Genomic DNA, 16,734 nt, shown 5'->3' on the forward strand with positions numbered 1-16,734 from the left:
TTTCATTCGGTCATTCCAGTCGCGTTGTATCCGTGATATTTATGAAAATGTATATTCGGTTACAGAATGCTTTTAGCACAGCGCGTATTGTTTTTAGGGGAAGGCGTCCCCTTTAATTTTGTTTTGTTGTTAAGCGTACCTTATATAAAACGAATTATAATTTAGATGTGTTTATTTAAGCACAAGGGAAGCAATAATGGAATAAATTACGCTATTCTTCCGGTGTCGCTGGGATGAAATAAGGTCGCTTCTCAAAATTCTCAAACAATTATACCGTAGTAAAGAAGGCTTTTATTAAAGCTTTAGAATATGTATTGTACTAGAATTAGGTACCGTAGTTGATCACACGAGTACAACATGACTATCTTTAAGAACGAAATAAAAATTTAAAAAGTATTACTTCCAGTTAAGACAATTGACATTCTTGTCTTTCTTACCTGGTGGTGGTAGGTCGACCACCGCTCGTAGACAGTGATGATGCTAGGAATATTAACCATTCCTTACAACGCCAACGACTTTGGGAACTTCGGAAGGTGTTACGTCCCTTTTACCTCTGACAAATACGCAGCTTTGATGTTATTCTGTAATCATGAAATAACGGTGTAGTTTTTCAAATTTCAAATAAGGATTATTTTATCCACGCATATAAAACATATTTCATGTGATCGAAAAATTTCGACGGTTCCTAATTGTAAGTTCCATTCCTCTTCGATGAATGTGAATTCTAAAAGAATGAACGTCTATTTTAAATGCTCACGTCATATCCTATAATATTTATAAATGACAAAGTTTTTGAGGATGGATATATTTTTCTTACACTTTCACGAAAAACCTACTGAACGGATTTGGATGAAATTTTACAGTAATATTGCTTATATACTAGAATAACTTAAAGGCTACAATTTAGAGTCGAGATGGCCCAGTAAGAATGCGTGCATCTTAACCGATGATTGCGGGTTCAAACCCAGGCAAGCACCGCTGATTCATGTGCTTAATTTGTCTTTATTATTCATCTCGTGTTCAGCGGTGAAGGAAAACATCTTGAGGAAACCTGCATGTGACAAATTTCATAGAAATTCTGCCACATGTGTATTCTACCAACCCGTATTGGAACAGCGTGGTGGAATATGTTCCAAACCTTCTCCTCAAAGGGAGAGGAGGCCTTTAGCCCAGCAGTGGGAATTTACAGGCTGTTGTTGTTGTACAATTTATAATGATTTTATGTTATTTAGTTATAATATAACGATATAAATCAAGTAGCGGGGCCGGGACAGGACGCTAGTATTTTTATATTTGATGTAAAGAAAATAATGCTTATTTTTTCAGGCACTCCTGTGCCCATTTCTCGCTCCAACTAAGCGTTCACCTTAGTATAGGATTGCGTACGACCGCAGAACGAAGGGTCAACGAACCTGAAACTTTTAATACTAGACCCGTTTACTGTTGAACGACGCGAATAATGTACAAACACACATATATAATCCTTTCATTACATTAGGCGATTGGACAAATATGCTACAAATAATTGGTCACGAACGTAACCAGAAATTAAAAGCGACCCGAGATGGCTCAGTGGTTTGAACGCATACATGTTAACCGATGATTGCGGGTTCAAACCCAGGCAAGCACCACTGAATTTTCATGATGTATAATAATTTGTGTTTACAATTCATCTCATGCTCGGCGATCAAAGAAAACATCGTGAGGATAACTACATGTGTCTAATATCAATGAAATTCAGCCACATGTGAATACATCAATTAAAATAGAGCAGCACGGTGGAATATGCTCCAAACTTAAATTGCTGTACATTTTACAAACAAAAACCAATCTTTAGACATGGGCCCTGAAAGAAATATTCACTATTCCTTGCATTACCAACTGTTAAATCCGCCTTTTGAGTCAGAAGTTATGCAAATATGAGCCATGACTCTATAATGTAACCTTATTATAATATATTAATTATATATTTTTAATATGTATTTATAAAGTTTTTCAAGTAAAATTAATTTTCAGTAAATTTTTTTTGTTTTTGTAATTTTAGTTTTTAATTTATTATTTATATATTTAAATATTTTTGTTCTTTTTGTAACTTTTCGGTCTATGTTTCTTCTTTCTCGGGAATACTGGAAGAAATCTCTTCGAGGGATAAGTATGCCTTTTATACTTATTTTTCCTGTGTACACATTTTCCTTTTCAATATATCTGGCAAGTTTAATAAATGGTTAAATAAATAAAATAATAATTATTTGTCAACAGAGTGGAGCTGGAGGCCTGGCTCGACAAAGCGACGTATTCTCACGGCGAGTCCATAGCCGTGAGCGTGGTCATATCGAATCATTCATCCAAAACCGTAAGAAGAATAAAGGTATGTTTAAATATATATATACTAATATTATAAATGTGGAAGTAACTCTGTATCGAGATCTGTCACTACCAAACCGCTGAAGCGAATTCGATGAAATTTGGTTTGAAGCAAATTTGAACAAGGAAGAACATACTTCAAAAAATTATACCAAAAAATAGCTTTACTTTTTTGCCCAACACATGACAACCAAACCGCTAGCGAAGGCCTGGCAACAACCAGTAAATAATAAAACTAAAAAAGTGTTTTTTTAATGTATAGACTTTGCTTTAACACACACACAAATAGCTGTACAACGTGTGTATTAAAATTACACATTAAAAAAAGGAGTTGCAATAAAAAAGCACTAATACATTATATCAAAGAAGTTTGTGAATGATTGTATTCATTCATAAAACGGTAAATAGTGTTTTTCTTTGTGTTTCATTTACTAGAATAGTAAACATATCTTTTATTTATAAATTGTAAATAACTAAAATTACTATTAACTATATAAATAAATTAGAGTAAATCACAAATTCTGCGTGTATTACACCAGCCTTATCGCACAGCTGTATTTTGTCGGAATTCGTGGGCCATAGATTGTCAGTACCGATTGTAAAATATGTAGGCAAGGACGCCATAAATATTCTTAACTACATGTACATACTTGCCATACTACATACACAAAAAATAACACGTACATATTATAACTATATAAAGTTTAATATATAAACATTACGTACATCAACATATTTGGAATTGGTTCCGAAGTACATGAGATTAGCTATACGTACAAACAAATCAATTTTACCTGTTTATAATATTATTATAATATTATTTTATATCAATTTTTACAGATGAATACATTTGTACGTCCTTGAGAAACGAATATGGTTTACGAGGTGGCAAACACAATTTAAACAAAAAATCTCCATACTACGATTCTCTAAATAGATATTACTGAGAAAAAAAGATGAAACCTACATTTCTTTTTAAATTGTTCGCAGAACATTACCGAAAACATTAAAAAGTAATTCAGAGAAACGACCAATGAAAATAATTAAGGTCCTCGAAACGAATGCAGGTTGTATATAATCCCTTGAAAGCTTACATCACCGCGAAATAATTGTTGGGATTTTCGTACTTAACTCACCGCTTGATCGGATTAAAAATTACTACTTTATATTATTCATCCAACCGGTCGCACGTAATACAAAAGATCTTGAATATTTGAAAACGTTGAGAGATTATTGATTATTGTTGAGTGCTTCCATACTATAATATAATATTATAAATGTGAAAGAACTCTGTCTGACTGTCGCTCTTTTACTACAAAACTACTAAAGTGAATTTGATGAAATTTGGTGTGAAACAAATTTGAACTCCAGCAAAGAATGTAGGCTACTTTTTTGCCTAACACATGACAACCAAAACTAAAACGCGAGGGAATCCGCGGGCGATAACTACTACAACTATTTTTCCTTTGCCTAAACATTAAAAAAATTACTTATATAAAAAGCACATTAGAACTATAGTATCTTAAAAGTAAATTTAAATATAGCTGTACGAGTAAGTAAAAAATTATCAAAAGAAAATTCTAAATAAATAAATGTAATGTTCCCACGAATGGATGCTACGATATTTTGCTAAAGGATTATTTAAATGTCAAAGTATCACCACACCAGTCATCGATGGGATATATATTGCGTTTTTTTTAAATAAAACACTTAAAAAAATCATATGTAATATTTTAAAATTTAAATAAACGTTCTAATCAAAAAGTGAATTATTTCATGTTTTTTTGTAAAGTATATTGCAATATATTTACATATAAGACATTTATATATTTTCAACCGACTTCCAAAAGGAGGAGGTTATCAATTCGTCTGTATTTTTTTTTGTTTTTTTTTTTTTTTTTTTATGTTTGTTACCTCATAACTTTTCACTGGGTGGACCGATTTTGATAATTTTTTTTTTGTTTGAAAGGTAGTGCTTCCCGTGGGGTCCCATTTTTTTTATTTTTTTTTCCGATGATGGTATCCATGTGAAAACGACATAAGTCTTAAATTTGCATTATGTATATGCGCGACAAATAGGTGAATAACTGAAAATCACGTTAACCAATTTTGATAATTCTTTTTGTATTATAAAATATATACTTCAAGGGTAATTTGGTGAAAGTTTGGTAAGGTTCTGAGCACAGGATCCATGACAAAGTAACGGAACGGAAGGGAACGTAACAATTCTGAGGAGCACGTTAGCGATACTCGGTCGAATCTTTTATTTATAAGTTATTTGGATATTTGATGCACCTTCTGTAATGTGGTTATGTTTATGTAATTATCATAGTCGAATATTATAATCAACTAGCTACCCACCCCGGCTTCGCACGGGTGCAATACTGATACTAAATATACTACAGAATTTGTTTATATACGACATCACATCGCAAACTTCTAAAATTATCAGTGTTTCTTTACTATATTGTTCATGTATTATATACACAAACCTTCCCCTTGAATCACACTATCTTTTAAAAAAAACCGCATCAAAATACGTTGCGTAGATTTAAAGATATAGGGACAGAGAAAGCGACTTTGTTTTATACTATGTAGTAATGGAACTCCTATACGGCTCGCAGTTAGGGTGCGATATGGGGCAGAATTTCTTACTATCTTTAATCAAATTTTGTGTATGTGATGTGATGTCATATGATGTACGAAATATAGTCGGTGTCAGCCAATAAAACCCTACAGTATATCTATCAAAAAACAATACGAGAATACTTTAACAAATATGTTTTTTACAAATTACCTTTTACACAATAATATACTGGATCAATCAAGGGGCTCGTATCGCTTCTTTCTTTTGATTGTTGGGGCAAGGGCACCGTGGCTGACACCGGCTCCAAATATAACAATAATTATAACTACATGATATAATCGTTAATCGGCTTTTAAGTAGTCTAATATTTTTCATTTCATTTAACTTAGGAAGACTCTAAAAAATATGTTGAATACGCAATTATTTTTATTACTTTTTCGTGCATATTCATTTATTTTAAAACAGTGTTTTGTTTGAAGTCGGTTTTTCTTTTTGTTAAAATTTTATTTATCCTATTAATTGATGCATAGAGCCTGTGATCTTATATCACGTCATCCTAAAGGGTCAAGATTGTCCCGATAACGCCTCTCTGAATCCGAAGAGGCCCTTTCAACCATTAAAGGCATTCAAGGTGGTGGTTTAGTTAGTATTTACCTTATCATTTAATTTATATTCAACATTTTATCATAAATGTTAATCGAGATGATCCAGTGGTTATAACGCGTGCATTTTAAGTGATGAATGCGGATTCAAACCCAGACAAACACTACTGAACTGTCGTGTGCTAAACTACGATCTTAACAGTGAAGAAAAACATTGCAAGAAAATTTCATACATCTAATTTCAATGAAATTCCAGATGTTTATGTTCATGTTGTACATTTCCCACTGCTGAGATAAGGCCTCCTCTTCCATTAAGGAGAGGGTTTGGAACATATTCCACCACGCTGTTCCAATGCGGTTTGGTAGAATGCACATGTGGCAGAATTTCGATGAAATTAGACACATGCAGGTTTCCTCACGATTTTTTCCTTCACCGCCGAGCACGAGATGAATTATAAACACAAATTAAGCACTTATATACAGTGGTACTTCCTTGGGTTTGAGCCCGCAAACATCGGTTAAGATGCACGTGTTCTAACCATTGGGCCATCTCAACTGCAAGGAGTAGACTTCAAACTTTCTCCTCAAACGGGTAAACGGCACCTTAGCCCAGCAGTGTTTCATTTAAGACAGTTATTTTAAAACTCATTTAATATTCATAACAATATTAATACACTCATAATACTCACTAGTATTAATCATTAATAATGTGCGATAAGATATATTAAGACGTACAATGTAGAATGAATTTCATAATCCACACTAATAATGTTTTAGTCATAATCCCGATGATTACAGTGATGATCGCTTAGTTTAAGTAAAGCTTAGTCTAAGTTTAAAGGCCTTATTTGCACACACAAATATTATATACTTTACTAGTACTCCCCCGTGGTTTCGCTCGCGTTTTAGAGATTTGGTTGTCATGTATTAGGCAAGCAAAGTAGCATATGTGCTGCTTTGGTGTTCTAATTTGCTTCATACCATATTTCATCTCAATCGGTTCAGCGGTTTGGTCGTGAAAGTGCAACAGACAGACAGAGTTACTCTTATTTTTATAACATTAATAATATAGATTGAACAATTAATATAATTAAGATAAATTGCGTCAAGTCGTGTAACGGACTTATGGGCTAATTTGGCGTCTCAACCCAAACAGATTATTTATTTTATTCCACAATAACAACCAAAACTTATAGTGAGACATAATTAAATAATAAGGTAACATTGATTTAAATAAACAAGCAATGTATGCACAGTCAAGGTAAGAAAAGGTTCGCCACCATAAGATCTATTTTCGTGTGCTCAGTATAAGCGATAATCTGTTTTAGCGATCGAGAATGTATGACACTGACAGACATATTTTGACAATTCAGTAGAAGATATCATATCTAATTTTAATTTATTATGACTAATTACGCCATTAAACAAATTTCATGTTGTTATAAAACTAGACGTAGTCCCGAGATTACCCTATTTTGAACCAAGTTACCATACTATCTTAGTTTAATTTTATTTGCAGTTGTCAGTTTAGTGCTTCAGTTTCAAAAGGTACTAAGAGTTTACGATTTGATAAGGGAATTAATTTTAAAGCTGACGAAGTATTCTTACACTAATTGTACCACTGTACCAGAATGTAAAGTTGATACCGATGATTCTTATATTAACTTTGTTTTAGGCACTAGTGGTCCAGCATGTCGACGTATGTATGTTTTCCAACGGAAAATTCAAGAACGTGGTTGCATTAGTACGTGGAACCGGAACGCCTGTACTACCGGGACAAACATTTACCGACACGTACACCCTTATTCCACACAAAGGTAACTTGAAACAATCTTATTGTGTAGTTATGTCTATCTCATTTGTATACCTGCTTCAGTCTTTGAAAACATCAAACGAGCATATCTTCATGTTACCATTATTAGTTATAATCTCAAAATGTTATCAACAAATAAATATTAAAGCTAAATAATGTCTACAGGTGTGACCAAAAATTGGATAGCATTAGAGGACTCATACTCTAAATCAGGCGCAAGTTTGGCCTCAACGGTTTTGTGCAACTCTGATTCGCCTGAAGATCGGAACGTTTTCGCTATTTACGTTTCGTATTACGTCAAAGTGAAACTCACCCTCAGTGCTATGGGCGGTGAAGTTTCAGTGAAACTGCCTTTCACACTCACACATTCCTGCATAAACGAAGCACCAACAGACAGTGTCACAGAAGAAGCAACTCATAAAATGATTCTCGAAGGGAAAGAAAACAGCGAAGAAGAAGATAGTAAAGCAGAAACGGAAAAAGATAAGCAGAACAACAACGGTGTCAATGAAAACCAAGCGACAGCATTCAGTGATGAGGCTGAAGTGAAGTCTCCAGAAGACCACAGATGTGTAGCCGATGTCCTGGTGAACATAGAGAACAAAATGTGCGAAAGGCCAAAGAAATTCGAAGGGCAAACTGAGGTTCGAACTGCGAAACCGAACCAAGAAGAATTAGATCTGATAGTAAAGTACCCAGGTTCCGATACGTGATCCGACGAGGAAATTGTTGTAAAAAGAAAGGGAAGCGATAAGACTGAAAAGTCAAATGATGTGAACAACACCAAAAATTGTAAAACGGAGGTCCAAAGTCAAAAAATTGGTTTCACTGAGAATTTGAAGAGAGCTGTTTGCTGCACTGTCAGACGACAGTCCTAATGTTACAAAACTAAGATTAAATTTATATTAATTTACACGCGATCCATTTAATAAATATTACCTACTTGTTAAGCCAAAGAAATTCAATGTTCCAAAGATAGTTTCGTATATAAAATGTATTCTAACTAGTGACTATATTTTTGCTAACCACAGATATCTAGATAAATATATTTCGGTGTTCTTACATGTAAATATTAAAACGAAATTAGTAGTTATCTAAACATGAACTGAATTGAATAATTAAAGAAAAACGTAGAAATCGTTTGAGAAAATCACAACTTGTCAATTTTAAAGAGATCTGACTAAGTAAAATCATATAAAGATGTACCAAGTATTATAAAAAAGTTTGTAAATGAAAAATATATTATCTACCAATTGTCATTTCTAGATTACCTATTCGCCTGTCCTTGCATTTTAGGGCCAACACAGTGTTCATTCCATATCTATTTCTAGTCATATCCATATCATCACACACAATTCACATAATTGTAGATTTAAAAATATTTCAAATAGTTGTGTCTTTAATTCATCTACAATTTCCATTGCATCAGTGCCTAGATTTCATTTTTGCAATTTACAATTTAATCGAATGAAAAATATGAAAGAGAAATCATTATTACAAGACATTTTGAAAGGCAAGAGATCGATCTCATTTTCCACGGCATTTTTTTAATAGTTTCTAATCTGGCCTAAGCCCAAACCTATTCATCCTGCCGGTAAATCCACTGCACACATACATCCTTTTTGGATGGTTCTTCCAAAATCTTGCCTTCTATCCCACATTTATACCTCACACTTGTATACAAATATGACATTATCAAGCTAGTCATTAGATTTTAATACATTATTAGTTCTAAGTATACTTATTTAATAGTTATTATGTACAGATGCTGATACCAAGGCAAAGCCTGAATAGTTTATACGCTTATTAAATTATAGTAGTGATTGACTTAATTAAGAAATACTGATTTACTTTAGCACATATTTAAAAATGGAATCACACATGTAACGTATAAGTACCTTTTAGTGTATTTTTTAATATTTGTGAGTTTTTACAAAGACAATGATTGAACTAAATTGAATGTTAACCGTATTACATATTTTTAATTAAATACTTTTTGGTAAAATTTCAGAATATTGAAAAACAAAGGTGATGATATCAAGTTGACAAAGAACTATTTTAATTTAATCGCTATTTATTTCTTCATTGTCATTTTAATGTTTTTTTTTTATCTTGTAACACTGTGTTCTATAGACATTTGTTATATTATTAATATTTTAAGGCAACATTTTCAATTAAAGTTGTAGAGTATGCACATTAATATATAAGCTACTGTTTAAATATATGTTATAACATTAATATTATTTACCGAATTTGTATATAAATTGTAAATAAAATTTTCGAAATGTGTATTTCGTATTATTTTAACAAATTATTAAATGTATTTATTTAATACAATTTGCCGACTTATTCAGCATACAGACCAAATAGATATTACAGTCGAATGAACGATTAATTACACGAAAATTAAAAGCAATAAGTTTTTTTATTAAATGAATGATACTAATATATGTTATTTTACTTGGTGGTAGGGCTTTGTGCAAGCCCTCCCGGGTAGGTACCACCCACTCATCAGATATTCTACCTAAACAACAGTACGCAGTATCGTTGTGTTCGGGTATGAAGGGTGAGTGAGCCAGTGTAACTACAGGCTCAAGGGACTATCTTAGTTCCCAAGATTGATGGCGTTTTGACGATGTAAGTAATAGTTAATATTTATTTCAGTGTTATTGTCTATGGGTGATAGTGACCACTTACTATCAGGTGAACCATACGCTTGCCCGCCAACTTATTCCATAAAAAAATCCATAAAATCTTTATTCTGTATGGCAAAAATTAATATTAATCTAGTCATCGTAACAATTATTTAAATCGATTGATAAAAAAAAAAAAAACATACAAATAAAATTTCCAAGGAAATAAATTTTCAACGACACGAAATATTAAAAGTAACTTACGCTATGTTCAAACATAGATTACGCACAAATGTGAGCGGAAATACATGTACACTTCCTACACATTCCTCTACTTCCAATAGTACTAATTCCGAAAAGTTCCCTTCATAGACTGGCCTTTTCGGAACCGCGAATTGAACCTGAACAAAATCTGACCGTTACAGGAACTGGATGTCAAGACTTGACAAACAAGCCGTCAATCAGGATCAGAACTCTTTTTAAAATATCTTCAAAGCGAAGTTTTTTTTTTCAAATCAAATTCAAAATCATAATCTGTATTTAATAAGCGTTAAATGGTCAAAAATCTTCCACTAGTTCGGAAAACACCTCGAACCTGAATAGAACCTGCGGAAGAAACTCAGTGACGACATTTTACTTCTCAAAACTAACCCTTAAAAAAATCCATACTTTACTTTATTGTTTATAGGGACTTTGATCACCGCTGACTCGTTATCTTTCTACTATAAGTAATCACTTTAGTTCATGAATGTAAAAGACAGAGGTATTGAGAAAGCCATTTCCAATCATAAAACTTGGAAGCCATCTTGTGCCATTAATCATACTCTCTACAACTTACGCGCCATTAATGTTGAAATAAAAGAATATCGACGCAATCATTGCATAGTAAAGTAAACAGTTGTTACCTTTCGGGGTGGGTATAAAGAAACAATATTAGGTTATAAAAATTTTAATGCACAGTAACTTCGTGTATACAAACAATTTTTTGCTTAGCTAGTTACTTAAGTTACTTGTTACTTCTTATAATGACTATTATATAAAATTATGCCAGCTAGACTCAGCGTGGGTCACTTGGGATAAAAGGCAAGCTTGAAAATTCAATGTTTACTAATCCAAAATTTAAGGTTGAAAATTAGGCGCCACTGACGATTAAATTAGTTGATGTGGTTTGAAAGAATACACCGTTCGCCAGGCCGGTGTAAACGAAATTTATAATATAATTGAAAGGGGGTACATCACCAAAGTTTCCAGCTACACGTGGATACCGACAACGGCTTAGGGAACAGGCCTGCCGTCCTTGGAATTGCACCAGCCGCTATCTGGGCACACTCAACCTGGAGCCGTTCACTCTTAATATTTCCGTTCAAGAAGTCCACGTGGTGGGTAAATCCGATTAAAAAAAAACCTCCTGTAATACGAAATATACAGGTTCAATAAGTTAAGCTAATAAGCAAATGATAAATACCTTTAACGAGAGATGTAAGCACGAATTTACCTTCTGGAGGTTCAAAGTCCTGCTTACACAAATTGACGATCTCAACTCCGGAGAACCATTTCAAAGGGTCACTGGAAACCACAATTTACACATGACTACGTCTTTTCGAATTGCAAACGAATGCATTTAATCAAAAACAAGTATTAAAGACTTACAATTTTTTACGAGTCGGTAAACATGATATAAAGTTCTGTCAAACTTCAAAACTTCATTGTTAATATAAATTCTGAAAAGATAACTGCTATTAAAGCACTGAATACTAAACAACCACAAATTAAGAAATGCAATTATTAAGACAACTCACCGATATATTCAGTATATCGAATTAGAAGTTTGGATTCGGTGTGAAGCCGATAGTTCCAATAAATAAATTTTTAACAAAAAGAAAAACCGACTTCAAACAAAACACTATTTTAAAACAAATAAAAATGCACTAAAAATAATAAAAATAATTGCATATTTTACATATTTTTTAGAGTCCTCCTAGGAAAAATGAAATGAAAAATATTAGACTACTTAAAAGTGGATTTACGATTATATAATGTAGTTATAATTATTGGTATATTTGGAGCCGGTGTCAGCTACGGTGCCCTTGCCCCAACAATCAAAAGAAAGAAGCGATACGAGCCCCTTGATTGATCCAGTATATTATTGTGTAAAAGGTAATTTGAAAAAAAACATATTTGTTAAAGTATTCTCGTATTGTTTTTGATAGATATACTGTAGGGTTTTATTGGCTTTGGAAAATGCGGATTTAATACGTCATGCGGCGTAAACTACAAGGATCCCTCGAAAGAGCTCAGCAAAAAAACTTTGAAAAAGACCAACTATATTTCGTACATCATATGACATCCCATCACATACACAAAAATTGATTAAAGATAGTAAGAAATTCTGCCCCATATCGCACCCTAACTGTGAGCCGTATTGGAGTTCCATCACTACATAGTATAAAACAAAGTCGCTTTCTCTGTCCCTATATCTTTAAATCTATGCAACGGATTTTGATGCGATTTTTTTAAAAGATAGTATGATTCAAGAGGAATGTATATAATACATGAACAATATAGTAAAGAAACGCTGATAATTTTAGAAGTTTGCGATGTGATGTCGTAAATAAACAAATTCTGTAGTATATTTAGTATCAGCATTGCACCCGTGCGAAGCCGGGGTGGGTAGCTAGTTGATTATAATATTCGACAATGATAATTACATAAACATAACCACGTTACGGAAGGTGACTCAAATATTAAAATAACCTATAAATAAAAGATTCGACAGAATATCGCTAACGTGCTCCTCAGAATTGTTCCGCTCCCTTCCGTTCCGCTACTTTGTCATGGATCCTGTGCTCAGAACCTTACCAAACTTTCACCAAATTACCCTTGAAGTATATATTTTAGAATAAAAAAAGAATTATCAAAATTGGTTAACGTGATTTTCAGTTATTCACCTATTTGTCGCGCATATACATAATGCAAATTTAAGACTTATGTCGTTTTCACATGGATACTATCATCGGAAAAAAAAAATAAAAAAAATATGTAAAATATGCAATTATTTTTATTATTTTTAGTGCATTTTTATTTGTTTTAAAATAGTGTTTTGTTTGAAGTCGGTTTTTCTTTTTGTTAAAAATTTATTTATTTTTTGATTTTAAGTGAAACTGATGTTGACTAACTAATTTTTGTTAATATGGATAGATTAAGCGTTTCGTTTATATGAGTCAGAAACTACTTCGAGGACAATTTCAAAGGAAACTTGCGAATAAAGCAAAAATAGACTTTCGAAAATGCGGATTTAATACGTCATGCGGCGTAAACTACAAGGATCCCTCGAAAGAGCTCAGCAAAAAAACTTTGAAAAAGACCAACTATATTTCGTACATCATATGACATCCCATCACATACACAAAAATTGATTAAAGATAGTAAGAAATTCTGCCCCATATCGCACCCTAACTGTGAGCCGTATTGGAGTTCCATCACTACATAGTATAAAACAAAGTCGCTTTCTCTGTCCCTATATCTTTAAATCTATGCAACGGATTTTGATGCGATTTTTTTAAAAGATAGTATGATTCAAGAGGAATGTATATAATACATGAACAATATAGTAAAGAAACGCTGATAATTTTAGAAGTTTGCGATGTGATGTCGTAAATAAACAAATTCTGTAGTATATTTAGTATCAGCATTGCACCCGTGCGAAGCCGGGGTGGGTAGCTAGTTGATTATAATATTCGACAATGATAATTACATAAACATAACCACGTTACGGAAGGTGACTCAAATATTAAAATAACCTATAAATAAAAGATTCGACAGAATATCGCTAACGTGCTCCTCAGAATTGTTCCGCTCCCTTCCGTTCCGCTACTTTGTCATGGATCCTGTGCTCAGAACCTTACCAAACTTTCACCAAATTACCCTTGAAGTATATATTTTAGAATAAAAAAAGAATTATCAAAATTGGTTAACGTGATTTTCAGTTATTCACCTATTTGTCGCGCATATACATAATGCAAATTTAAGACTTATGTCGTTTTCACATGGATACTATCATCGGAAAAAAAAATAAAAAAATGGGACCCCACGGGACGTACTACCTTTCAAACAAAAAAAAAATTATCAAAATCGGTCCACCCAGTGAAAAGTTATGAGGTAACAAACATAAAAAAAAAAAAAAAAAAAAAAAAAAAAAAAAAAAAAAAAAAAAAAAATACTGACGAATTGATAACCTCCTCCTTTTGGAAGTCGGTTGAAAATCAAAAAGAACGAAATCGAAAGTTCACAAACCTTTGAAAGGTTAGCGAGTGTGACCAGTACCACTACCAAAATACCCTTAATGAAAAAGGAATTATATCCATAATTAAATCAGGGAAATAATTTTGGAATAATTATTAAAATTAAGAAAAGTCAAAAATGAGGCAAAGTAAATTTATCATAACTAGACTCCGACACCTACATCGAAGAACTAACCTTTAAACTGGAAGACAGCTATTAAAATAAATCTGAAACGATGTGAAATGACCTCTAATAAAATTCAACAAACGAATTGGATGATTAAAGTCTTATTTTAATAATTGTTTTAATGCACCTTTAAAATAAATGTAATTTATTTTATTAATTAAAATTTTAGAAAATGCCAAGTCGAAGCGTTATACTAGCAACACCGATATAAATTAAGTGGGAAATGGGTCAATGGCACGGAATTTAGCGAATTGAAACTTTTTTGACGTTTTATATAATTATAAAAAAAAGTTAAAACTATGAAAATAATTTTTAATGTAACACAGTACCAACACTTCTATCATAAAACTATTAATACTGTTAAAGATGTACAACACGTGTTAAGTGAATGTGTACGATTTCAATTTGGAAGAGAAGCTATTATGAGATTTATGAATTTGAATTAATTTGACATAGGAATGTTTGTTGATATTCTTGCCAGACCAACATCTAAAGAGTCTATAACATTGTTCAAATTCATAAGTCACATGTGATTACTTTATTTATAGATTAGATATATATTAGAATTAATGTAATTATTTACGATGGGGCTGGCATGTACATTAGTATAAAAGTCCCTAAATAAAATTAAAGAAAAAAAAACTATTCATAACTGGTAGTCGCCCGCGGCTTCACTAGCGCTTTAGGGCTTTGTTTGTCATGTGTTAGACAAAAGAGTTTCTTGAAGTTCAAGTTTACTTCATACCAAATTTCATCATATTCGGTTCAGCCATTTGGTCGTGAAAGAGTGACAGTCAGACACACAGAGTTACTTTCACATTTGTAACATTACTATAAATATAGATTTTATGAATAACTTTCTAGTAACAAATTAATATTATAGCTCTCTTCACCACTTTGCCCAAGGTGACATAATACGAGTAACATTTTATTATGTAGGTTTAACAGCATGTTGAATACGTAAATGGTAAAAAGTTAAGTAATGAGTTTTTTTTCGGTTCTTGTCAGAATCTACATATCAAAACAGTGGTCCCTTTGATTTTTAATTTATCGTATAACATATTCAAAAGTTCTTATAAAAGCCTTAATGGAGCCTTTCGGTAAAAAAAAGTTTGATTTTATTTTAAATATTTTATTGCACAACACATACATAATTGATAACACAAAGACGGGCTTACCGCTTATAGCGATCACACACAGCCTTTGATGGAAGAAGTTTTGTGAGAGAACGGATACAACAACACGTAGGTGGATATAATAACTATTGCATAAGAACATATCGCAAATATACAAACAAAATGTTATAAGTGTAATGGTTTTTTTGGCAAATATTTGTGAGATGTGTTTCAAAATATGTAATATTCGATGAAACGAATAAATTAATTATATTTTGATAAATAATATAAAAGCGCAGAACCTTTATATCATACGTAATTCCACACATATTTTGTCAAATATGAGTATAACTTTCAATAATTTCTTATTGAAAGTTATTTTTTATACTTTATTACATTAAAAATAAGTAAAATACGGTATGAAATTTTCAAAATATGCATTCACTATTTAGTACAAGTCACGGTCACAGAAATAATAAATAATTTATTTCAGATGACCCAATCGTCAAGATTTCGACGGTGATGATTGGCAGATGTGCAAATAGACCTGATGATGAGTGGTCAACAGTATCCATAGACATTGGCCGGTAAGAAGTATTAGCAATTTCTTACATCGCCAATGTGTCACTCACTTTGGGAACTAAGATCCCTTGTGCCTGTAATAACACTGACTCTCTCATCTTACAAAGCACACACCTTACAGAAACACAACAATACTAAATATTCCTGTTTGACGGTAGAATATTCAGTAAAGTAAAATAAAGTAACAACCTGTATATTTCCCACTGCTGAGATAAGGCCTCCTCTTCAATTAACGAGAGGGTCTGGAACATATTCCACCACGCTGTTCTAATGCGGGTTGGTGGAATGCACATGTGGCAGATTTCGATGAAATTAGACACATGCAGGTTTCCTCACGATGTTTTCCTTCACCGCCAAACACGAGATGAATTATAAACACAAATTAAGCACATCGGTAATCGCAATCATCGGTTAAAATGCACGCGTTCTAACCACTGGGCCATCTCAGCTCTCAGAATATTCAAGTGAGTGGTTATCTACTTCTTAATTTTTAAAGTAACTTTTATTTATTTTCACTTGTACCCTTCAATCTGATCTTGCAAGTAAATTCGATCCACTTTTCATTGTCCGA

At 32.5% G+C, this 16,734-nt stretch overlaps 1 protein-coding gene across 1 annotated transcript in view; it reads left to right on the forward strand.

Moving 5' to 3' along the window:
• Positions 1–9,594, forward strand: part of LOC124540233 (arrestin homolog) — a 166,633-nt gene extending 157,039 nt beyond the window's left edge. Inside the window, exons 9-11 of the mRNA XM_047117701.1 lie at positions 2,260–2,368; positions 7,229–7,370; positions 7,532–9,594. Coding sequence (XP_046973657.1) covers positions 2,260–2,368; positions 7,229–7,370; positions 7,532–8,079 — 799 coding nt within the window. The 3' untranslated portion in view covers positions 8,080–9,594. The remainder of the gene's footprint in view (positions 1–2,259; positions 2,369–7,228; positions 7,371–7,531) is intronic.
• Positions 9,595–16,734: the final 7,140 nt, after the last annotated feature.

The sequence above is a fragment of the Vanessa cardui genome, chromosome 2 (genome assembly GCF_905220365.1).
Source record: "Vanessa cardui chromosome 2, ilVanCard2.1, whole genome shotgun sequence".
In the NCBI taxonomy this organism is placed as follows: Eukaryota; Metazoa; Arthropoda; class Insecta; order Lepidoptera; family Nymphalidae; genus Vanessa; species Vanessa cardui.